General features: G+C 38.9%; 1 protein-coding gene across 2 annotated transcripts in view; it reads left to right on the forward strand.

Moving 5' to 3' along the window:
- MPPED2 (metallophosphoesterase domain containing 2) overlaps positions 1 to 5,126 on the forward strand; it is a 146,203-nt gene extending 141,077 nt beyond the window's left edge. For both annotated transcript variants that reach the window (XM_063289538.1, XM_063289539.1), the window contains exon 7: positions 3,506 to 5,126. In XM_063289538.1, the coding sequence (XP_063145608.1) occupies positions 3,506 to 3,624 (119 nt within the window). In that variant the 3' untranslated portion in view covers positions 3,625 to 5,126. The remainder of the gene's footprint in view (positions 1 to 3,505) is intronic.
- The last annotated feature ends 21,233 nt before the right edge of the window (positions 5,127 to 26,359 follow it).

Below are 26,359 nucleotides of genomic sequence, written 5' to 3' on the forward strand. Positions count from 1 at the left end.
TTGATCATTTATAAGGTAGAACATTTGACATTTAAACCAGTATTAGTAAAGTAGGAGATGAAGCAATGGGAGGTAGGGAGAATTGTGCATCACAGAAAGTGACACGATGCCATTTGGAGCCAAGAACAGGAAAGCATAAACTTGATTATACCAAGTTATTTACCATCCTGATAAATCCTAAAGCTTAGTAGACAAGTGCATTGACCACTTTATGATTTTTCTGTCCATGTTGTTCTGGCCATTGAATGTTCCCTAAGAATCTGGTATGATTTCCAAATATGAGGAACATCTTTAAACCATTTAGAGCCATTCAGATAAAAGAGACCATTTATAATGTTTTTATGTGCAGCAAGTGGCTTCATTCTGCATGTGTTTTTTATAGAAAGTTCAAGATGTGAACAACATAACCCAAATATCAGAGCAGATGAAGAAATAAAATAACAAGTGAAATGTGTATGTCTATGTGTATAGTTATAATCTGGTTTAAATTTCAGATGTTTTTAAATAGCATGTATATTTTTCAAATAAGCTTTTCAAAATATCCTCCTTTAATGTTAAATTAAAAACAGGGACATTTCTGGCACACAAAGCTTCCATAGCTGGTTAGGGGGTAATGAGAGATTCCTTCAAATAAACTAAGCAGAGTTTTAAATATTTAATGAACTTTAGTAGCCTTTATATCCTAGTGAGACAAATACTACAAATGCTGCCATAGAGAGGAGAAAGACATTGTGACCCTGGAACTAAAAATTATATATTTAAATGTTTTACATTTCACACCTCCCTTTTTTTCTGGAAATCTCTTGTGGTCTCTAATTAAGCTCTCTGTAGACACACAGCTTTGGAGAACTTTATAAAACACTAGATGGCCCAGTTGATTGGCACTGTTGGTTTTTCCCCAAGTCTGCATGATTTTAAAGCAACTAGATTTTTATACCTGTGTTATATAAAGCCCTTTAAATAAGGAATGCTGATTAGCCCTTAACCACAGCAGCATCCATGTGAATAATAAGCTAAACTGAATAATTTTGTATAAATACTGATGCTTGGGTATTAATGTTAAGTAAATGACGGAAGAAACAAATATTTTATTAGAGCATGGAAACTGCCTGCAGCTTTTGTAGTTCTGTTCCAAGTTGAAAGTAATCAAACTTCCACTAATAATAGAATTAAGCTGATGGAATGCAAAGAGAGATCATTACGAAAAGCTACTGTGAGGCTCAGCATTATACAATTTAAGTTTATGACTAGGTTGGTAATGCACGCTTTAAATATAAAAGAGATTTAATGAGTATTCAGGAGCATTGAGATGATACAGATTCTATTTATATGAGTAGGTCTCCTTGAACATAATGAAACTGCTCATTAAAATACTATTACTAAATTATTATTCTTAAAGCTTAAGCATGAAATGTCCCATTGAATCTTAAGATCCTCCCCACAGAGAGATATGGTGTCACTAGCTGAAAATAGAATCATGTCCACAACGGACAATATGGATGGACAGGAGTGATTCCCTAGCCTAATTGAACAGCCCAGTATTTGGGAAAGAGAAAAGGAAGGGGTGGGGCTAGGAGGGTGGGTGGGTTTTGTTTTTTTAAGACCACACATGTACACCGTCTATATTCAGCACTCTCTCTGGATCAGAAACAAAATGTAGTATGGGGTTTAATGAGAGAAAAATTACACTTCATTTAATTCAGTTCATAGTCAACCTATAAATGTTCATGCATCCCCTGCATTATTTAGGGCAAGCATTTGCATACTGTTGAAGATTTCACCTCTTCACCATTTTATTGAAAAGCAAAATAATAGACCTCATAGAGGACCTATTTTAAAAACAACAACCCAGAAGGATTTTTTTTGAGAGGGAGAGAGATTGCTTGCACAGCAATTGTAAAATGATTGTTCTCAGAAGTACAGATTTGACCCTCACTATCTTAATCACCAAGATTTGCACTGAATGTATAAAATGAGTGATCTAAAACAGTATTTCCTACAGTTTCACTGATTCATTGAAAATTTAAACTTATAACTTAAAGTCAAATTGTGCAAGACCATTTTCACATGAAAAGACAGAATAAGAATGTGGCATCACTAAACTCACTAGCCTGGCTTTTGATGAGTAAAATAGCAAATGTCTTATTTATTTATTTAAATTTGTATGGCCACCCACTCAGCATGCATCTCTAGACAGTTACAGAATGTTAAAAACATTTAAAAACAGAACAGAAAACATGAAAATACATTGCACAGGATTGTGGAACACTTGGTCCTGGGACAGCATCTTGAAAAGAGGTCCAGAACATTCACTCTCCCCCTTTATAGATCCAGTATCCTGACATTGCCACCAGTATTGGAAGAGAAACATAGACATGATCTTGGCCTCTTCACAAAAAATACTTCTCCCTCCCTCCCTCCCTCCCTCTATATATAATGTCTAAGTTACTGTAGAGTCTTCTGATGCCTAGGGTGGCATTGTGGGAGCTTTAAAGATTTTTCAGATCTATCTTCTGAAGATGAAGAGAGTGGTTTGATCATGGAGCTTTTAAGCCTCCTTTGTGAGCCTGCAGAAAGATCCAACACTGAAGAGGGTGAAAAGGGAGCATGCTGGGAAGAGTTTCAACAGCATCCAACATTGTCCCATCCTGTTGACAAATCTCAGAATAAGTAGAAAATTACTCCAGTCCACATACTGGTTCCCTTTACCCTTTGTAATCAGCAACAAAGCATAACAAAACATCACATCACCACATTCCACACTGCCAGGAGCTTAGGAAAGTAGTGCTCTGCTCTGTTTCTCCCTTTCTTGCCATTTTCCCACCAATTTATTGATAGCCACATACTGTGTATTTGCCCTCCTGCATCAGTACAGGTGGTTGAGCAGAGGGGGACATACTTACGTTCTATGTTCATTACATTTTAAATAGTATTATAACCCCCCAAAATCCCCATGAAGTACACAGAGAAGAGTGTAATGGATTTGTGGACAATCTGGATGAAGTTTGAATAAAAAATGTTTGGAGGGCAGTGGGAAGGACTTTTTTGACCACTGCTCTTAACTGACTTCATGATATAGCAGGTAGCTAAATTTGCCAAGTGATGAAAGCATTGTTACACCAATTAAGTTAACCATTGTTTTACATCATGGTTGTTCTTTAAAATATGATAAACCCTAAAATCAAGTTAAAAAATAATTCCTGTATTCATATAATACGTAAAATGAAGACATCTTAGTGTTCCTGACTTTTAAAAAATTTCTTTCTAAAGCAAAATACTATTGCTTAAAAATTTCTTACTAAAGCAAAATTCTATTGCTCTCTCAGGGAGAGAGACTTATGGGTGACTTTACATTACTTGAAATACATTTAAAATTTTAACCAAATGTAGTTCCAAAAGTCTGCTAAGAACAAGTTTTTTTTCCCCCTTTTGTCACCCTGAGGGTCTTATACTGTAGGTCAGTGTTTGTTTACAATACAGTAAGTGTGACACATTTTCTCTACAGGTTACGGCATTATGACAGATGGTTACACAACGTACATTAATGCCTCGACGTGTACAGTCAGCTTTCAGCCAACCAATCCACCAATTATATTTGACCTGCCAACCCCACAAGGATCATGAAAGACCACTACTCCATTGGGGAAGGTCTATAAACTGCAATTTTTCTAATTACAAAACATTCATTCTCTTAACATGTTTCTTTACAAATAATGTAGGACTTTTTTGTAAATTGTTGTTACAAAGAAAAAAAAGATAGAGGTTGTGCTTTTTCTTTTCTCTCTCTCTTTTTTTCTTTTGGAAATGCAGCATCCATTTGAAATTGATAAAACATTGTGAATTTGTAAAATGAAGTTTTATGTTCTCTTAATTAACTTGCCATTGTAAATTGTTAGTGTTCTCAAAAGGACAGCCAAGCTTTCTTTTAATGAGTGAGACACCTTATTTTAATATTATTAAATAAGATTATAAAAGGCAGTGTTTTAAAAAAAAAACACAAACACCCAAATTTGCACAACTGTTGTTGTTTGATGGGGGGAGGGGGGATTTATAATGATAAAATGCCATTCTCTCCTCATTTTTATTAGCATGTATATGTTCCATGATCCAGAGGTTGGGGTATGTTCCTGTGCAAATACAGGTCACAATCCAATGCTGAATGAAATGTGCTGAAAACTTATGGAATGGATGGTTCTAAATATGCCTACATCTCTGCTGGGTTGTAGTCATGGAGTTACTAAACTGGAGGTGGATTCTGCATTCGTTTCAGTGAATCATCTCCCTCTGTTGAAAAGAATTCTTGATCTGAAAGAGATTTGACCTATCAGAGCTCCTATGTCCACAGCTGATTGCTGGATCGGGGATCAGTTACTTTTCATTGATACATATGCATTCTATGAAGTTCTGCTTATTAATGGTATTGCAGTAGTGAGGGGAAAATAGCCTTCTAGGTTTAGTTTGTCTGCCTGCTTTAATGATCAATTAGATAGCAACATCCTGTATGTGATTATCTAAATTGTCACAATTTGGGTGAGTTTCTTAAATTATTTTAGCTTTAAAAATATGGGAATGAAAACTGCAATGAGCAGGTGTTCCATGCAGTAAAAACATGTAAATGCGGACTCCTTTTAAATATGGATTTTTATATATATTTTTTGTGCATTATAACAAAGCAAGGCATATAATATTGCCATGTAGCATCTGCAAAATTATGCTGTACAGCACATCTAAATTATGAAGGATGTGACCCCTTTTTTTCCAAGTGCTCAAGGCCTTCAAGAACTTGAGTTTAAAATCCTTGTGCAGTTTCAGGCATGTATAGAATCAAATGAATACAATCAAGCCTAACTAAAATAAGGCTTTGTTGTCCTTTATATTTAAAATATTATTGAATTGTCTTTCCATTTCTTTTTCTCTTATTTTGCACTGTGTGTAAATGCAATCTTGCTAGCACAAAATACTGTTGCAGATAGTTACTTCTGTTCTACCACTGTAAATGCTATTGAGCTTCTGTTTTATGTTATCTTCATGGAATTTAGGAAAGCAGGTGTTTCTTTAAATTTATTGCGATATTATATATATCTAGCAGCCTTTATATGCAAATAAAATTGCAAGATTTTTAAATACTTCCTTTTTGGGCATGTTTTTATGGCTTGGAGAAATTAAATACTTAGTTCTAATAGATTCATTCAGCATTTTTCTAACTTTACAAAATAACACTCTACCTAACTCAGCAATCCTGTCACATAGAACGCTTCGATGCAGTGTCCAGGGAATCATGTACTCTGCTCCTGAGAGACCAACATAGCATCATTGAGCAGAAACAAGTTCCTCCTCCTCCTCTTCTATGCCCCTTATCTATCACATTGTGATAGATAATGCACATCAAGCAGCCCACTGGGTGGACTAAATGGGTCATTGGATTGGGCGTATGTCAGAGGACTGCAAAGTCTTCACATTCTTTGTATCTATAGGCCCAAGTTCCTCACACCCTGTTTTTAGCTTTCCTGACATCAGAGATTCTGATCAGAAGAAAAAGCAAGCTTTTGCAGGCCAGCATGGGAAGCTTACATAACTTAAAAATCTTTGGTTGACCCAATCCACTTAGAGGCTACACGTGCACAGATGGAGGATGCTTCAGGCACATTTCTCCAACCCACTCCAATAGCCAGGGCTCTGCAAAAATGTGGGCAAAATTCCAATTAGCTACAACTAGGGAAGCAAGAACTAAATTGAATTTATTTACTGATTCTCTTACATAAACCACCTCTCAATTCTTTTCCCTAAATCCTTTTGTCTCAAGGTTGCAATAATTGGATCCATATAAGATAGGGACTCACAAATAACAGTTGAATCTCAGATTGTAGGTAAGAAGATGAAAAATACCCATTTTCCAACAGTTACCCATACTCAGGATTTTGGTATGTCAGCTTTTCATTTGCATTTCTTTTATAAAAACGAAGAGTTTTCTGAATAAGTGATTTACCTAAAACCATAAATGATAATCTGTTAGATGTTTCCCCTCTGAAAATGACTTGAGCAGAATGGGTTGAACGGGTAATCAGTTACTCACTTACTGCCTTTGATTTCAATAAGGTATCCTTTTCTTCTAACTTTCCTACAGTGAACACATGAGAAATATTGCGTATAGTCACAAGTCGTTCTAAGTTCTATCAGTTAGCAAGGGAGAGGTATGTTTAATTATCTTACTGAAATACTGATCTTGTTAGTTACTGGGAGTTTCATGAATTGTACTAAAAGGACTGCTACTAGACATTAATCCACCTCCAATGTAAACAATTGCATCCAGTTTTCTTGTTAACTAAGTAGAACTGTGCTGAAATCAACACTATGTACATTTTAAATCCCTTTTCAGTGGAAAAGATTCAATCACATGCATAACTTGTTTACGATAATCAAAGCAACATAAAAATAATAAACATTCATACTGCAATACATCCAGGAATATGACCTCCCATGCTACAATATCGATAGTTTCTGTGGTAAAGTGAGCTTTCCATGTGAATAGTTACACATTTTTCATGGAAACCGCCTTTCGTGTGGATGTAAGTGTGATGACAGGAAGAGGGTTATGCCTCCCACTTCTAGTTGATAAGAGCTGGGATGTAGAATAATAAATGTAATTTTTGCTAAATGATAAGGCTGATCAAATGTATTTTCTAACATAAAACATACTGTTCTTGGTCACTAAAATGGAACTGACATCTTCAGTCAGAAGGCAGAGCTTCGACTTTCACATCCAGTGGAGGAAATCTTCAGTATTAGTTCTGCCTTCTAGAAAAGAAGGGCTTTCTTCCCAGGCCTGAGAATTTTTGTGGCCTGTTTTCCATCCTGTTCACTGTCAGAGAACAATGTACTTGGAGAGCCATCCTAAACCTCAAGTCACTAAAGAAGTTCATCAGGTATGAAGCCTTCAGAAAGAAGATACTGTCTTAAGCTACAGCAGAGGCCATCATAGTAAGCATTTCTAGCCTTGATAAACATGTAAAAGGCCTGTGTTCACATCCTCATCAGTTCTGTATATCAGACATTTCTCAATTTTGCATACGAGAAGGATTAGTTTCAATTCAGATCTATATCATGCAGGTTGGCCTCAGTGTCAAGAGTTTTCACCAAAGTGATGGTAGCCCTGATGGCACTTAGGGGATCCACATCTATGTCTCTTTGGATGACTTACTCATCAGTGGTCCCACAAGGAAATAGTAGTCAACAGAATCAAACAGACTATTTCCAGTGTCTGCAAAAACATAGCTTCATGGTGACCTTAGTGAAGAGTTTATTAACACCTTCAAAGCAGGTTGTACAATTGTGAGTTACCATCAACACAGAAGACAGGAAAGTCTTCCTGTTAGTAGAATACATAATCAAACTCCAGAATGCAAAGGGGGTAGGGGATGGGGGGGAAGAGATTCTGGCATCCAGAAGACATCCCTTATAGCACTATTAATGTTACAAGATATTATGATTATGGCCCTGAATATGGTACCATGAGTCTCTTTTCAGTCAAAACTGCCTATCTAGTTGAGACCAGTGTCATTGATGTTGAAAGGTCTGGTACCTCTCATGACGGGGTAACATAATAATTTGGTCAGACAAAATCAGTAAGGCTATAATCAACAGTTGGGCTGGAACAAGATTAAGGGCCTTCAGAAGGAGGCTTTACACCTGATAGAGTAGGTAGAGATACACTTGGTCTTCTTGTCTGTGGAATATATAAAAGAATTTCTAAACCCACCAGTAGACTGGCTGACTCAACAGAGCTTATTGCAGTGGGAATGAACTTCACCTCAGTACTTTCAGAATGTCTTAGAGGGGTAACCCATTTGGTTTATCTGTTCACAACAGTGAGCAAAAGACAACATTACTGTTTCTAAGATGATAGGGTAGAGGGAATGGCACCCTGGTGGGACCGCAGCCAGACGTTCTACTCTGTGCCTTTCCACCAGCACCAATACTGTCCAAAGTGACTTGCAAACTGAAGATTCTCAAAGAACAAGCATTTTTAATCGTCCTCTTCTGGCACATGAGAGCTTGGCTTTCTGCCCTACTGGAAATGAGGGAGGGTCTATATGGCATCTACACTCAGAATCAGAATGCCTAAATTGAAGCACTGACCTTCCAGTTTGAGCAATGGAAGACTTTCTTGATATCCAAGTGCTCAGATACTATCATGAGTTTCCAAATGACTTGTACAATAGTCTGAAGATCTACTGTAGATGCAAGAGAAAAATATGGCAACAACATCTGGTGTCAGGAAACTTAGGTTTTCTGTTGGTGGGTCTAGATAATTATCTAAAGGCCAATACCTTCTACAGACTCTAGGCTTCATCTAATTGGACAAACAAGAGATCTCTGTGTTGGGACCCTCTTAGGCACACCATTTTTTTTCAGATGTGCTCACCTCTTGTATCTCTAGTTATATAGTGCTTCTCTTTATGACATTTTACCTTGGCCCTCAGGAAATTGACTATTATTCTATATGAATACATCAGGCAGATTTCCATCAACGTCCTCACATGGAAGATGGCCTTCCTAATTGCTTTCATCTCTTCCAGGAGGGTTGGGGGACTAGGGTTCTGCTCAGTGAGAGGAGACCTGTATGAGCTCCACCAAAACAGGGTGGTTCTAGGCAAGATCGCTGTTTCATACCCAAGATTCATTTTAATTTTCATAGAAAAGTGATCATAGTGCCAAATTTCTGTTAAAATTTGGCATAAACTAGACATGCATAGAACTTAAAGACTATATCTCAAGCATAAATAGGGAAGCAGAGGGCTGATACCCTACTGGTCTCCTATAGGGCAGGAAATTCAGGGAGATAAATAATTGGATTCTCCATAAGCAGGTGGGTCAGTTACTACATCTCACAGTCCTATTGTGCCAGCATCAGAGTAGCGACTGCTTCAACCACTTGTCAATCAAGATCCTATTGCTAAATATTTCTAGGGCTACAACTTGGATGGAATCATCTACCTTCATTAGCCATCACAAGGTAAGCAAATTTGCCTCAGCAGATTTAGCCTTGGGTGCTTTATTCTGCAGAGGCTGCTTTAACTCTTACTGCATCTCACCAGGATGGTGCTGTAATATATCATTTTCCTGTTAGATTCAGTGTCCTAGAACAGTACTTGGACTTACCAAGAGGTATCATTCTGGTCATCAAAAGATGGACCTACAGTCCCATCCAACAATAAGAAACTATAGATATGTCCATGCAGACTACTTTTTCCATATATGTGTGTTCATTTTTACCACACTAGTAGCAAGTTTTTAATATGTGTATTTCATGAGATTGATTAATAAAGGATGAGATTGATCAATAAAGATCATTAAAATATTCTCAGCTGAAGCCAATACATGTGATTACAGAGCATGGATTTCCTCCACTCAGTAGGAAGTCGGCCTTCTGACTAGAAAAGGTGGATTAACTCTTTCCTCCATCAAGTCCATTGTTTGGTACCCAGAATGATGTCTCATGGTAAGTCCAAAAACAGATCCACTTTCTACAAGTACCATAATATAATAATTTGGTTATTCCAGGGATAGACAACCTGCTTTCTTCTAAATTATTAGATCAATTCCTGTTGGCCCAAATAAGCATGTCATGTGTAAGGTGTTGTGGAGACTATAGTCCAAAATATCAGGAGGGTACTAGGGTGCCCACTCCGGGCTTGTTCTATCTGTCTTTTAAAAATAGATGAAGCTATACCTTTATGGTTAGCTTGTTCCTGTTTAACATTCAGTTCTCATGGTTCGATCATATTGTGTAATATAATTCTTATTATTTCTATCTTTGGAGTGTTATATTCAGACCATTTTAAATAACCATTACCGTCAAAGGGGATTTGGCTGAGGCATCCAGAATCAGAATGGATTATCTGTTTTCGTGTGTTCTTTAAGCTGTGTGAGATGTTCCCGTATGACTATACAAGAATCTCTGGCTGGTAGAAGAAGCTACTAGTGTTCAGTCTTTTCAAGTGATTGATTAACCACACTGTAGCCAATTAACCTTTTCACTTTGAGAGAGCAGCTTTCATCTAGTCATCTTGAAAAGGTTGAAAGCAGTCAAGGCCTTTATCAAATGAGGGCTGCAGAATAGGATGTTCTACCAAGGTGATTGGTTCCCTAGTTCTCCTGTCTAGTGAATTCAAGAGACCTAGAGGTCAAGCATTTATTAGAGTAAGAGACTTTCAAATCAATCTGATCTACTTCTGACGTATTCTACCAGGATTATGCCAAAACAGTGTTTTTAAGGCAGAGTGATGAAATAATGAACTGTTGGTTGTAACTAATTGTATTATATTTAAAGTTACCAAGGAAAAAGTTCTACTGCACTTCATATTATGCAAGTATATACTGAAAAAAAAAGCTACAGCATATATCCTTCATTTTGTTTTGTTTTGTTTTGCTTTGTTCTGTTTGGGAGGGGGGGTTGGCACTTTTGAGTCAGTTTTTGACTCCTGGCAACTGCCTGGACAAGTGTCTGCAAGGTTTGGCAAGGTTTTTCAGAAGTGGTTTGCCACTGCCTGCTTCCTAGGGCTGAGAGAGAATGACTGGCCCAAGGTCACCCAGCTGGCTTTGTGCCTAAGGCGAAACTAGAACTCACAGACTCCAGGTTCTAGCCTGATTATGGTGGATTTCAGTCATGCTGCTGGTTCTTAGGAAGGAGGGAGCACATTCCAAGGAGGAGGACAAGATAAGAGGAGAGACAGTCCAGGAAGCGAATGTGGGAAAGCTCGGAGGTTCAGAATAGCCCCGCCCTAGACTTTTCCCAAGTTATTTCCCTTAGGTTAGGTAGAGTAGCTTTAGTCTGGCAAGATTCTGTCTATACGGTGTGAGCAAATGAAGAACTGAAGTTTGACTGGATTGATTTGTCATCGTTCTTAGGCTGGGCCTAACACTGATGCCTTAACCACTACACCAAATTGTTTGGTATAGGGAGACAAAATAAAATCTAACATCACTTCAGTAACAGATATAATTGTATTTGCTTGTCTGCAGATTACTCCAGCATTTACTCAGACACTGTAACGTGAATCAGATTTGATTTAAATACAAGTTATATTTGTTGCCTGGCCAACTCTCTTTACTTTCTGCTGTATGTTTAACCTTTTTGCCTGATTAATAGTTCTTGGAAACTCAGAAACTTGCAGGCTGTTTTGTGAACCTTCAGTTTGCCTAATAGAGATACTGCCTTAATATGGATTTTGGATTCTTCTAGTCCAAATTGCTTTCCAAACCTTTACTACATTTTCAACATTTCATTGCAGTAGAGAACAAAGTAAAACAAACATTCATGTGACCAACACAGTTCATAACTCTCCGCAGTTCATTCCTGTGTCCCAAATCTGTTTCAACAATTACATATCTGATTATTACATTTAAAGGTATTCTTGGAACTTAAGAAGTTGCCTTTCATAAAACGTCAATACATTCCATCAATTATGACCAACATACTTAGTTCAGCCTATCATTATTTCATTTTAACTATGAACAAGTTTCAAAAATTCTAGGAAATTAAGGCTGGAGTGGCCAAAATGAATTTTAGTTTGCTTTGTGGTTCAAGTCCTAACTTGGATTTAAGCTCCTCATCCAGAACAAGTCTCCTGTGTACAATCCCAACTCCTTATATCTGTTCACCTGTGATTCAATTTAGAAACCTATTAAACATTATAATTTAATATCAACCCCGCAGCCATTAACCTTCATCAAAGACCAATCCATAGATTGGCCATGTTTTCATCAGTAGTTGAAAACATTTGAATTCATACCAAGTTTTCTTCATGACATGCCACCTGAATTCTTTGAAGTCTTGATATGAGCATAACTTACTGTGCGTGATGATCACATACTTTTCATCATTTCCCCATCTTTCCCCCCACCCCACTGCCTGACGTTGATGCCCAGAAAAAAGTTAATGGTCTGGTTCTTGTTAAAATGCTAAAAACTCTTATCTGATATTATTTGACAGCAACAATTTCTTGGCAGTCCTCAGGTTACAATCCCATAGATTAGGGTAAGCCTGTGAAGTTTATTGTCTAGCTACATATGAAATTTGATCTATGGCAGTCTACTCAGACAAAGATTACTTCTTTCCCAAACTTCCTTCTGTATAGCACTGTGTTCCCAGCATGTCTCCTTATATTACAAATATCCGCATAAAAAAAGAGAATATCGAAGTATATAAGGCCAAAATTGTGTAGTCCAATAGTTTATTGGACTTACACAGTTCTAACAAGCATCCCTCACGGAAGAAAATAAACTCTACTAAGATTAGATGGAATTATGATTCCATCATTGATCTTACAATAGCTGAAACATTATGGCAATTCAATTTTTACATAGGAATTTTTTTTATTGGTAAAGATTGACTAGAGAGCAGTATGTAGTCACATATACATGAATACCAATCACACTACTTCCTTTCAGGGTAAGCAACATTATGCAAAGTGCAGAAAAGGAATAAGATACAGCAAACAAAAGAAAATAAAGATATGAGATACGAAAAGGGAAAATAGCTAAACCTATTTCATACCAACTCCATTCACTACCTTTCCATCCTCGCAAACAATCCTTATTTGCATCACATTCATTCACTATGCAAATTTCGTTTAACCTTTGAATTCCACAGCCAACATGGTCATTGATGGTCATTTTGGGAGCCCACACACATGGAAGTTGCCAGGGCTAGGAAACACTGATTTAAGACTATCAATTGGCTCCCTTAAGAGTTCCAAATGCACTGCATACTGATTACACGAAGTTGTCAGATTGGAGTACATTATAGAGAGTTGCTCAAATGCCTGTGTAGCATTTCAGTAACTTTATTGACTTTGTCAGAGGGAACTCAATATTCAGGTAGGCAAATGCTGATTCCAGTGCTCAGTACTTGTCTTCAATGAATCCTTTTGTTGCATTTCATTAAGTTCTTCTGCACCAAGAAGGACTGTTTTTCAAGTTCCACTGGCAACAGTTCTCTGACAATTGGCAAGAGAAATAGACCTTCTGGCCATTAGGCAATTTTCAGCTGATAAAGTGCTTGCAACACTTTTCCCACAGCAAACAACAGGACTTCAGATTAAAGCACTTTTTGGTTGGTACTGAGTAGTTCCTATTTTTATTAGGGTTTTTATATTTGAATGGCAATATATAGTGCACCTGATTCTAGATCTTTAGTTAATGTTTAGATTACTATGATGCACATATTATCATTATGTGTTCAATATGAATTTTGGTGCAAGACATATAAGACCAAACCATCAGTAAGCCATACTATTCTATGAATGTGTGTTCCATAAACATTCTGCTCTTTGGCCATGAGTTCTTCAATAAACTTCAAACATCTCAGTTACTGAATAGGAACATTAATGCATAATGGGAAACAAAACCTTTGTAGTGGGATAAAATTTATTTTCACACAGATAGAGGTGAACTGGATTGAGGAAGAAAAAAAAAATCAGTGCATTACATTCATGGAAACATTAGCCATAATGCAGAAATGTAGCTCCCATTCCAGATCCATGGTGGGTATTCTAAGCAAACTGTTGATTTCTATAACCACACATTTTCATTTGTACTTGGTTGTTCCAGAAAAGGAAGAAATGGAGTATGTGTGTCCACTTGGCAGTAAGGTTTTTAGAAGTCATAAGCTGAATGGTAAAAACCCATGTAGGCTCTACCTATTTTTTGTAACTTTTCCTACTACACAGTTTTAGAATATGTCCAAGACCTGGTTTTTAGGTTCTCCAGTATTTTTTTTTTCTTTTAGCAAGTGACTGGTTTGTAGGAGTGATATAAATGAACCCACACATCTCTGTTGCAATGTATTTTTTCATGCTTGAATACCTTTATTACAATGGCACAATATTATTTTCAAATGAGGTAGTCACCTGGGTTATTTGAAACATTTAACAGCAGACATTTGAGAATGAAGCTTAATGTTATTATAGCTATGTACAAGCAACATAGCACACCCAGACTGTTTTAATAAGGTGAGTTTTAAGTAACTATGATAAATAGCCAGTGCATAACCAGATGGATTTTTGTTTTGTTTCAAGTCTACAACATAGTCAAGATAGCAAAAAGAGAGGGGGACAGGGAGAGAGATTTCGATAAGCCAGGATTTTACTTGTCATTTTTTCATGTCTCAAATGCATTTCAGTTTTGCTACATTAACATCCAAATGGTGCAACTGGTCAACCTGGGTTATGGACTCTTGAAACACAAAAAATAAGAAGAGTATAAATATCTTTCACAATTTTTAAGAGGTGTTATTTATTCAGCAATATTTCCTTGGGATGCACATGCTTTATGTTGAAAGCCTAATCCTCCTTTTAATTTTTTAGACTCACTCTGAAGGGCTTTTAGATACCATGTAATAAATTTCTTGCTTAAACTATGTCATGATGGATTTAGTCCCTGATGTAAAGACATGCTTGAATGATGAGGGCAAGTAAGTACCATGGCTTTACTGATGATTTAAGATTGCTAGCTTTTATAGGGAATGAGAAGGAAAGCTGGCCTGGTGTCAGCAGCCATTATAAACCTCTAGGATGTGTTTTTCCAACTACAGTGGTACCTGAGAGATTGCTTCATAACAAGATTGCTAGGAAAACAGACTTTTCTTGGAAAATGAGTTATGTATCCCAACAGCCCTAAAAGTATGTGGGCAACCAAAGCTGGGGCTGCAGATTCAGCAATACGTTTTTAGTGGTATGAATATTTACATAAATGCAGGATATGCTAAAGAAGCAATGCTTCCTGTGAAGGTCACAGAATTGTCTTCCAAAAGTCTGACCAAATCTTTCATCCTAGTTCTTCACAAAAGTTTATAACGTTTATTATTTCTGGATGTATATTTACAAAAGATGGAAGTCCATCCTAATAACCAAAAGCAGTTCATATATTTTATAGCAGTTGGGGGGGAAATGTATGTTTAATCTCTTGGAAGTGAGCTCTGGAAACATTTTTTCTTCATCAATGTATGACAATCATCAATGCACCACCACACCTTGACATCTTGACTGATGCAACACCTGAAACCTGGATAGGCACATCTCTGAGAGGAGAACACCCCCTCCTTGCCTATCCAGGTTTTGATGTGCTATTTATTTGTTTGTTTATTACATTTATAGGCCATCACAACTCTAGATGGCATATAATATAATAGTTTAAAACAATACTATGCAAATACTGTGCAAATAAGACAGAAAGAAAACACCTGGATAAAATAATAACAGAATCTGACAAACCAATCATCCTACAAGGGGTCTGTAACCTCCTGTAGCTGGGGGAAGAGCCAAGTTTTAAGTGCTTACTCAAATAAGGTCAGGGTGAGGGTGTAGGGATCTCTGACATAAAAGAGGGCCTACATTCTACCCTCTCATTCAAGATCAAATCATGAATGAGAATAGTTTTATTACAGGCAGAATTTACTTTAATGCTATTAAAATCAGAGCTTTGATCATCAGAGCTTAAGGTACTTCACAGCCCTGGTTTCTGAGATAAGGTCAGGGGGCTAGAAGAACCTTCCCCAAGGGCAACCCATTCCCTATCTTGTGCTTATCTCTGGGTGCTTATCACAACTGCTTTGCTACCCTCTCATTTTTTATTCTCCCTCCCAACAGCCCAAAGTTTGTTTGTTTATTTATTTATTTATCACATTTCTTCACTGCCCATCTCAACAAATGACTCTGCTCAAATCCTCCACTTTCATGGATAAGAAAACTCATTATTCAGATGCGACAGGTTTTCCTGAAATCAATACAGCCAATAAAGTGCTAATATAGTAAAAACGTGATTTAATCATCAAACTTTAATCATTCAAAGGGAATGGAGGTGTCTGTAAAATCCAGAAGCCTGTCAAATCCAAATGTATGTCATCTGCATCAATTTGCATAATTACATGTAATTACATAATTGATGTAATGGCATCATTTGTGGTATAACCTTGATTAACAGACAGCCCCTTGATTTAACACATACTTGTCTGTTAAATGGGAGTAAAGTCTAAATGAAAAAATTGTCTGTTATAGTCCATTGAGCCTTGTTAAATCAAAGTTTTACTGTATAGTCAAAGCCTCCATACATATATCCTCTAATAGTCTTAAGAAAGTCTTAAGGAAAATAAGAGGCACTATACTTCGGCAAAGGATCATTACCTTGTCATGGTGCTGGAGCTTGAGCACCACAATGATGCCATGAGCTAAACCATGAAGGGCTACCCAAGACGGGAAGGTCATGACAGAGAGGTCAGACTAAATGTGATCCCTGGGGAAGATAATGGCAACCCACCCCAGTATTCTTGCCATGGAAACTAAATGGATCAGTACAACCAGAGATATGTCAGTATACCATCGAAAGATGAGACTCCCAGGTCAGAAGATGGTCAAAATGCTACTGGGAAGGTACAGAGGATGAGTTCAACTAGCCCCAGCTGTGATGACGCAGCTAGCTCAAAGCTGAAAGGATGGCTAGCGGCTGACGGTGCTGGTGGTGAACGGCGAATCCGATGTTCTAAGGATCAACACATCATTGGAACCTGGAATGTAAGATCTATGAGCCAGGGCAAGAGGATGTGGTTATTGGTGAGATGTCAAGATTAAAGATAGACATTTTGGGCGTCAGTGAACTGAAATGGACTGGAATGGGCCACTTCACATCAAATGACCACCAGATCTACTACCATGGACAAGAGGACCACAGAAGAAATGGAGTAGCCTTCATAATTAATAGTCAAGTGGCTAAAGCAGTGCTTGGATACAATCCAAAAAACAATAGAATGATCTCAATTCAAATTCAGGGCAAGCCATCTAACATCACAGTGATCCAAATATATGCCCCAACCACAGATGCTGAAGAAGCTGAAGTAGAGCAGTTCTATGAGGATCTGCAGCACCTACTGGACAATACGCCTAAAAGAGATGTTATTTTCATCACAGGAGATTGGAATGTAAGGTGGGCAGTCAAATGACACCTGGGATTACAGGTAAGTATGGCCTGGGAGAACAAAACGAAGCAGGACATAGGCTGATAGAATTTTGCCAAGACAACTCACTCTGCATAACAAACACTCTCTTCCCACAACCTAAGAGACGGCTTTATCCTAGAGGTGACAGACTCGTCCCTGAGGGAACTGAGGGTGTTGATGACCGACAGGAAGCTCTGGCGTGGGCTGGTCCATGACGTCATGAAGTGTCGGAAGCGACTGAACGAATAAACAACAACAATATAAATATACTGCTTTTTCAAGACCCTCTTGTTATACAGCAAGCCTCTTTCTGTTTATTTCTGTAACTTTTCTGGTGAGAATCCAGATACTTCAGGTACCACTCTTCCTTGTTAAGCTTAGCTCTTCTCTGTTGCATCTGCCCTTTCCTTTCTCTAAGTTGACAAACTTCCAGCTGTTGTGTCTGCCTTTTGCTCTGGAACAGGAAAGGACTGTAACTAACCCTCCAATTCTCTTTTTTTTCCTTCAATCCCTTACTCTTCTTACAAATCTTGGTATGAATCCACCCACTTCCTTCCTGGAAGCGAATGCACACAGCAGATCCCTACTGCTCACTCCATTCTCTTCTTCCACATATTTATTTATTATAAAATTATAGGCTGCTCTGTCAAAATAAATTTTTCCCAAGTTGCTTACAGACTTTTAAAGAACGACATAATTGCAACATTGTATACTCTGATTTATGTATGTTGCCCTCATTTGAGTATGTTATTCATGCTACCCATACCTCATGCAAACTTGGCTCTCCCATTTTGATTGAAATATGTTACCTCGGAGCAGCTTTACCATGCAGACTTTGCCCTTAACAGAACAAGGCCAGGTTATCAGTAGGTTTGAGCTAAATAAATTCCTGCACTTAGACATGCTCTGAACATAACCTGTTATGCATGGTAGCTGTATATCATTGAAGGGATCCCATAGGCAATTCACATACCAAATCTGAAATGGTTCTCAGACTTTGGACTGGTGGGCCCACATGGAATTTGGAATATGTAAACTCTTTTAGAAAAAAGAAAATTCTATTCCTAGTTCACCCTCCTGCAAAACACTCCTTACTATCCTTGTGTATCTTCGTCCATTTTCTGGGCAAGTTGGCATGCTCTCAGAGCTTCCCCTGTACTACTACATCTTATCATCATCATGATCAACAACATCTAAGAAACTTACAGGGCCATTTATAAAATAAAGAGGAGGAGGAGGAGGAGGAGGAGGAGGAGGGTGGCTTTGCTATGCAGCATGCCACTTTTTAATTAAAATAACTTTTTAAATATGCAAAATGTCTAGTGAGAGAAAGCGCCTGGAAGGTTCCAGAGAAGGCATCCATGGGCACTTTGGTCACCAGGGGATGATATGCTGGGAATCATAGGGTACAAAAATCCCCCTAACTGGTTGGTTGTGATCTAATAAAACTTGCAGAAATGTACGTGCTCTCTGGAGCTTATTCTTGTACAGTGGATGATAGATGATATGAATATGTAAAGATGTTGGTAGATGATTGGAGGCTTGCTAGGCATTTCTAACTTTCATTCATTTGACCATAGTAATTTACAGAAATAAAATAAATGAATGGCTTTTTACACTAATTATTTTTTTTCCTAGCCTCACCTGTATGAATCATGCAACATATTTTAAAGTAATCTCTGTTCTATTGAAGGTCAAATGTTTATGTATGGAGGGAAACCATTATTTATTTATTTATTTAGCAAATGCGGTTCTACAGAATCAAAAAAAGAGGGGAAAGGGGCAGCATATCGCTTTAGGTTGTCGATCCCTGATATTGTAAACTGGCAGAAGATCCATGCAGAGAAAAGTCTGTCTGTCTGTCTTGCTCTGTCCATCATCCATCTATACTCTATCTATCTAGCCAGCCTGCCAGCCAACAAGCCATCAAACTATTTATATGCTGCTTTTTTATTGATTCTACATCCAAAACCAATAAAAACATCAAAAATCAACAATCCCAAATACGATTGTCATTCTCAAGTGAGGCTTTCCTCTTGCAAGGCCATGTGGAAGGGCACTTCTTTTACTGCACTTCCAGATGATGAGTCACTAAATTGTGATGGGGTACAAGTTTTATAAATCAACTACAGCTCATCCAGAATGCAGCAGCACAGGCAGTAATGCCTCAATATGCCCATGTGGCATTAGCCACATTGGTTGCCAGTTGATTTCTGAGTGCAATTCAAGGTGCTGGTAATTGCCTATAAAGCCCTTCATGGCATGAGGCCTAATTATCTGAGGGGCTGCCTGTCTCTGATAGTTTCTGGCCATCCTAGAAGATCAAGCAGTATGGATGCACTCCAGACCTCTTCAATCAAACAATGGCATTTATTGACCCAGCAAGTGTATCTTTCTGTTGCAGCACCTGCCCTCTGGAACAGCATCTTTCCTGCCCCCCAAGATCCATATGGCTCCCATCCTGATAATGTTCAAAAAGGTATTGAAAACTGGGCTGTTCCCACAGGCTGTAAGAGCCCCTGTAGAATTTTATCCAGTTAAATTCCTTCTTTCTTCCTTATACACACAATCTTTGTTCCCATCGTTTTCTTACTGTTAATGTTGCAAGCTGCCCAGAATCTTGTGGAATTTGGTGACCGCTAAATTGAATAAGTAAATAAACTGACAAGTACAGGAATGATAATATTAAGGGTGGCCATGCCCTTAATTTTATGATTTTGCAGGAGCCATGAGCTAGGAGAAGCCCCAAATTGCATACCTGCTCCTTCAAGGAAAGTACTACCTCACTCAGAGCTCAAGGTGGAGCTTTGTTGGTACCAGAGGGCCTCTGTACAGTGGTACCTCGATTGTGCTGGGGTTCAATCTGAATATGCTCCATCCCATCCAGGTCTAAGGAGACTCCTTTGCATCTTCTGCATGGCCTGGGGTAAAGATATAGAGCTGTGTATCATCAGTATACTAATGATTACTGGAAAGTAAAAGTAAAGGAGGGGAGAAGTGCAAGATTAATAAAGTAGGGGGGGAGTGGAAGACTTGCAAGATTCTGTTACTGTAACAATAAAGGTAGTGTTAATACTCATGGTTCGTGCTTCTTGTCTCGGCTGCCTTGAAGGGCTGACATCATACTTTCCAGAAAACTAGGCAGGGTCCTTTCTGAGATGTTTCCCATGCCCTTTTTCCTTCTATGGGCTAAGATACTTTTTCAGGATAGTTGTTTAGGCTGCAGTTTTTCCTCCTGTCTCCCAAGTCATTCCCACATACCATTACAACTTTTTCCCACAGTTCATGTGAATTGGAGTCTCCTCCCCTACCACAGCTGATTCGTAAGTTCGGGGAGCAGGGTGGGCAAAGTGAGATTTGATCTTACCCCTGCCAGCCCTCTTTGGGTTCCCCAAATTGGGAAAATCTTAAAAACCAGAGTGTCAGACTCCTCGACTGAATGTTAACATAACATCTGATCGAACTCACTTCCATTTTGAAGAATCCCAGAAACCTGTGTCAGCAGACTGCGAGTTGCCAGCAGGGAGGGGGAGCAAGATTGGAGCGTGAATTATATTGATTGGGTTAGATGCCCCTTGCCCAAGGTCAACAGGCAGAAACCGTTCGAGCCATCTGCTGGTACCAGGGAGGGGGTGCATGCCTATGCGGGGAGTGGGGGAGGAATTGGAGGCTTTGTGATTTTAAACTGTAGAATGCGCGGGAATTGCCATTTGCAACTTTTTCTTTGTATCGGATGCTTCGCTTCATTAAATAGTTAACTGAGCACAAAGTCTCTGGACTGTCCTTGAGTGAATGCTTGAGCGTTCTGGTCATTACAGAGATAAAGCTGGACTAACGTGATCCCCTCTCTCATAGTGTGCAATGGGACAGAATTTAAGAAATATTTTAGTTAGGGGGATTTTCTATGAGGAGAAGAACAATACATGAACTCTTTTAATAAATAAATGATGAAGCAACTCATATTTCCTGTTGTTATTCTAGGTGTATATATCTTCTTGTTAGTATGATAGTTCCTGGCAGTATTTACTTCTAATGTAAAACATCAAGAAAACTTACGAAGAAAACCAAATTTTCTGATCATACACTGATCACTATGATAATATTCTTTTCACTGGGGCAAGGCTTAATGCTCTGTCTTACAGGAGTAGGTCACCATATGGCTCACATCTGGCCTAGTGGAAAGATTGTATTGCATTTTCCAGCTCATAGAGGTGACTGTTTAAGGAAAAATTCTCAGGACAGCTAGAGGCAGCCCTAACAGTGCCAATAATTTGGCATTAATTACCATCACAAGAACCTCACTCACTTAATTTGGCATCCCTACACATGTGGTCATTAAGGAGCAAACAAAGGGACCTGTCCCTCAATTCAATCCCTCTTTGGCATAGAAAATTTTGAACTCAGAATTATTTCTGTATGGTTAAACAATGCCACGACTCTTTTTAAAGAAAGAAAAAAAAATTGAACTAATACTGATTGTATTTTAGAAATCCTAGAGATGTTTCTAATTAAAATGCTGAAGAATTTGATAGACTTTACTGTCTATATTTAAAATTCTTTGCCTTTAGCAGATTCCTATTAGAGCTGAAGAAAATGCTTTTCTATAATAGCGCATTATGTCTGACAGTCCTGCCAAGCAAGCATTATGCCATTCACTCCCAGTTTCCAAATAACATTTACTGATGGGGGGGAAAAGGTGAGTTTCCCCTCTGCAACCTCAGAAACGAGCACTTTGTCATGTGTTTCGTTTTTAATGATATAGAAATGATGGCTTAAAATTGCATTGATTTTTAACAAGTATGATTTTTAAGTCATGAATTGAGCAAATCTGGTTTGCATATTATATTCTCTCTCTCTCTCTCTCTCTCTATATATATATATATATATATATAAATAATTTGATAAATAAATAAATATGAATGAGTCCATGTGTTGGTTTTATCAGGTTTAGACTGTTGCAATGGGTTCTAAATAGTAGCTTATCCAGAAGCTTCCATTTGTGCAAACTTGAGTTCCTAACAGCTCTGTAGCATCAGAACCAAAGTACACTAATCTTCATAGTCATACTCTTCTTTCCAATACTATCTAGCTCAGTTGAAGGAGCTGGCTTTATTTATAACCCTAAGGCTATAAACTTATGGTCCCTGAAAGGGCAGTAATAGCCTGCAATATAGCCTAGATTTTCACTGTTGGACAGAGAACTCTGCACTTGGATGGAATAATCTGAAATTAGAATCCACCTCCCACGGCAATCTCACTTTACCTCTAAGGCTTATTCTTTTTGAATCAAGTAAGTCTGAAGTTAGAAAGGACCAAAAGGAGGCATAGGCATCTGAACTTCTAAGACATTTAATGTCCTGAAAATGTGAGTGAGGAAAAAGTAACATTTCCATTTCCTGCTGACTGTCTTCCCCCCACCCCCACCCCGATTTTCCTTGCCTCATAAACCAAGTTCAGAAGCAGATAGAATAAGCAAAAGGTTTCCTTCTCCATGGACAGTCCTCTCTCTGATCATCCAGGGGGAATCAGATGCATCCTGAAATCCCAGGAATGCTCTTCCACGACCCAGACAATTTTGTCCACCTAGAGGAAAGGACGGATATGATTCCAAGAATACATTTAAGAATTTTTAGTTGCATCTGTGCAATTAAGGTTGGGTTGAAGGATTCTTAGCAGTGTGGCAATCTGAAGAGAAGGGGGGTTGATGGCTTTGTCTCATGATTGCTATCACTGATTGTTCAAGCTGTTGAAAAATATGCTGGAAATCACGAGGGAGAAGTATTGCACAATGAGATTGGGATGGATAGCTGATGACTGGTTGGATCTAGGGCAGTGTTTCTGGCTGGGGAATAATGGGAGTTGAAGTCCATACATCTTAAACTTGCAAAGGCTGAGAAACACTGATCTAGGGAGTTCTCTAGAAACTTCATAGCATTCCTCCAATGAAAGCAGTTTGTTGTTGTTTATTCGTTTAGTCACTTCCGACTCTTCGTGACTTCATGGACCAGCCCACGCCAGAGCTTCCTGTCGGTCGTCAACACCCCCAGCTCCCCCAGGGACGAGTCCGTCACCTCTAGAATATCATCCATCCATCTTGCCCTTGGTCGGCCCCTCTTCCTTTTGCCTTCCACTCTCCCTAGCATCAGCATCTTCTCCAGGGTGTCCTGTCTTCTCATTATGTGGCCAAAGTATTTCATTTTTGCCTTCCTCCAACACCACAGTTCAAAAGCATCGATCTTCCTTCTCTCAGCCTTCCTTATGGTCCAGCTCTCGCAGCCATATGTTACTATGGGGAACACCATTGCTTTAACGATGCGGACCTTTGTTGTCAGTGTGATGTCTCTGCTCTTAACTAACTAACTAACAAAATACACCCCAAAGAAAGCGAAAACCAAGAAGGCAAAATGGCTGTCTGCTGAGACACTAGAAGTAGCCCAAGACAGAAGGAAAGCAAAAGGCAACAGTGATAGGGGGAGATATGCCCAATTAAATGCAAAATTCCAGAGGTTAGCCAGAAGAGATAAGGAATTATTTTTAAACAAGCAGTGCGGGGAAGTGGAAGAAGACAATAGAATAGGAAGGACAAGAGACCTCTTCCAGAAAATTAGAAACATCGGAGGTAAATTCCAGGCAAAAATGGGTATGATCAAAAACAAAGAGGGCAAGGACCTAACAGAAGAAGAAGAGATCAAGAAAAGGTGGCAAGAATATACAGAAGACCTGTATAGGAAGGATAACAATATCAGGGATAGCTTTGACGGTGTGGTCAGTGAGCTAGAGCCAGACATCCTGAAGAATGAGGTTGAATGAGCCTTAAGAAGCATTGCTAATAACAAGGCAGCAGGAGACGACGGCATCCCAGCTGAACTGTTCAAAATCTTGCAAGATGATGCTGTCAAGGTAATGCATGCTATATGCCAGCAAATTTGGAAAACACAAGAATGGCCATCAGATTGGAAAAAATCAACTTATATCCCCATACCAAAAAAGGGAAACACTAAAGAATGTTCAAACTATCGAACAGTGGCACTCATTTCACATGCCAGTAAGGTAATGCTCAAGATCCTGCAAGGTAGACTTCAGCAGTTCATGCAGCGAGAATTGCCAGATGTACAAGCTGGGTTTAGAAAAGGCAGAGGAACTAGGGACCAAATTGCCAATATCCAATGGATAATGGAAAAAGCCAGGGAGTTTCAGAAAAACATTATTTCTGTTTTATTGACTATTCTAAAGCCTTTGACTGTGTGGACCATAACAAATTGTGGCAAGTTCTTAGTGGTATGGGGATACCAAGTCATCTTGTCTGCCTCCTGAAGAATCTGTATAACGACCAAGTAGCAACAGTAAGAACAGACCATGGAACAACGGACTGGTTTAAGATTGGGAAAGGAGTACGGCAGGGCTGTATACTCTTACCCTACCTATTCAACTTGTACGCAGAACACATCATGCGACATGCTGGGCTTGAGGAATCCAAGGCTGGAGTTAAAATTGCGGGAAGAAACATTAACAATCTCAGATATGCAGATGATACCACTTTGATGGCTGAAAGCGAAGAGGAACTGAGGAGCTTTGTGATGAAGGTGAAAGAAGAAAGTGCAAAAGCTGGCTTGCAGCTCAACCTCAAAAAAACCAAGATTATGGCAACCAGCTTGATTGATCACTGGCAAATAGAGGGAGAAAATGTAGAAGCAGTGAAAGACTTTGTATTTCTAGGTGCGAAGATTACTGCAGATGCTGACTGCAGTCAGGAAATCAGAAGATGCTTAATCCTTGGAAGAAGAGCAATGACAAATCTCGATAAAATAGCTAAGAGCAGAGACATCACACTGACAACAAAGGTCTGCATAGTTAAAGCAATGGTGTTCCCCATAGTAACATATGGCTGCGAGAGCTGAACCATAAGGAAGGCTGAGAGAAGGAAGATTGATGCTTTTGAACTGTGGTGTTGGAGGAAAATTCTGAGAGTGCCTTGGACTGCAAGAAGATCAAACCAGTCCCTACTCCAGGAAATAAAGCCAGACTGCTCACTTGAGGGAACGATATTAAAGGCAAAACTGAAATACTTTGGCCACATAATGAGAAGACAGGACAGCCTGGAGAAGATGCTGATGCTAGGGAGAGTGGAGGGCAAAAGGAAGAGGGGCCGACCAAGGGCAAGGTGGATGGATGATATTCTAGAGGTGACGGACTCATCCCTGGGGGAGCTGGGGGTGTTGACGACCAACAGGAAGCTCTGGCGTGGGCTGGTCCATGAAGTCACGAAGAGTCGGAAGCGATTAAACGAATAAACAACAATAACAAACAATCCGGCAGAGCCGAAAATATAACTTCATGTGATGCCTCCATCAATTTATCTATTTATTTATTTATTTTCTATCCTGCCTTTATTATTTTTACAAAGAACTCAAGGTGGGGAGCATAGCTAATACTCCTTCCTCCTCCTATTTTCCCCACAACAACAACCCTGTGAGGTGAGTTCGGCTGAGAGTGACTGACCCAAAGTTAATTGTCCCCTAGTCTACAAAAGGAGAAAAGTAACTGTTTGGGTCCAATTTATGTTAATACTCAGAAGAACTTCCTGCTAAAATGTGTCCTTAGCGGGTAGCCATGTAATTGAGAACAGCATTTCTGGAGTCAACTCACAGTGGTAGTTTGGACCTTTGCCAGATCACAAACACGAACAAGAGATATTTAAAAATCTTTCAGGGCTGGGGGAAAATGGCCATTCCCACCAGATATTATTAATCTCAGGACAACAAAAAGGAAATGTAGTCTTACATGCTTGGGCCTCGGGGGTTAAACTGCATTTTGAGCTTTGCTATTTGGAGGTGTGGGGAGTTAGTTGCTGTTATTGTCAAGCCTATGCTAAAGCAATTATTGTCTGTGAAGGTCACAAAGAGTTCAGTAATACTGAAAACTTAGAGGACTGGGTGTTAATGGCATGAACTGCTGAGCAGCCAGAAAAAGTTGGCCTTAAAAAGGGACACACACCAGCCTGATTCCAATTCTGGGTTTGAGTTTAATTCCAAAGAGCCATTAACAGTAACTTGTCTTGCTGCTAAGAAACGTTTTGGATGGTTCCTTGACTGCTACGTATTCTCAGCTGATCTCTTGATCCTTTTCCCCACTGCATCTCTCATTAACTTAAATTACAGTCATCTCATCGCCCCACTGAAGCAGTCTAGCTTTATTGGTATATATTCATCTTAAATACGGTAATGTTAAATGCTGCTGCTTGGGCTAGTTGCATGCCCAGGAACACAATGTATTTAGTTCAGAGCAAAAGGCGACCCACTACAAATGTCTGTTTTCTCCATTTTCATAGAATCATAGAGCTGGGAGGGACCTCTGAGGTCATCAAGTCCA

This window comes from Candoia aspera, chromosome 1 (assembly GCF_035149785.1).
Source record: "Candoia aspera isolate rCanAsp1 chromosome 1, rCanAsp1.hap2, whole genome shotgun sequence".
NCBI lineage: Eukaryota > Metazoa > Chordata > Lepidosauria > Squamata > Boidae > Candoia > Candoia aspera.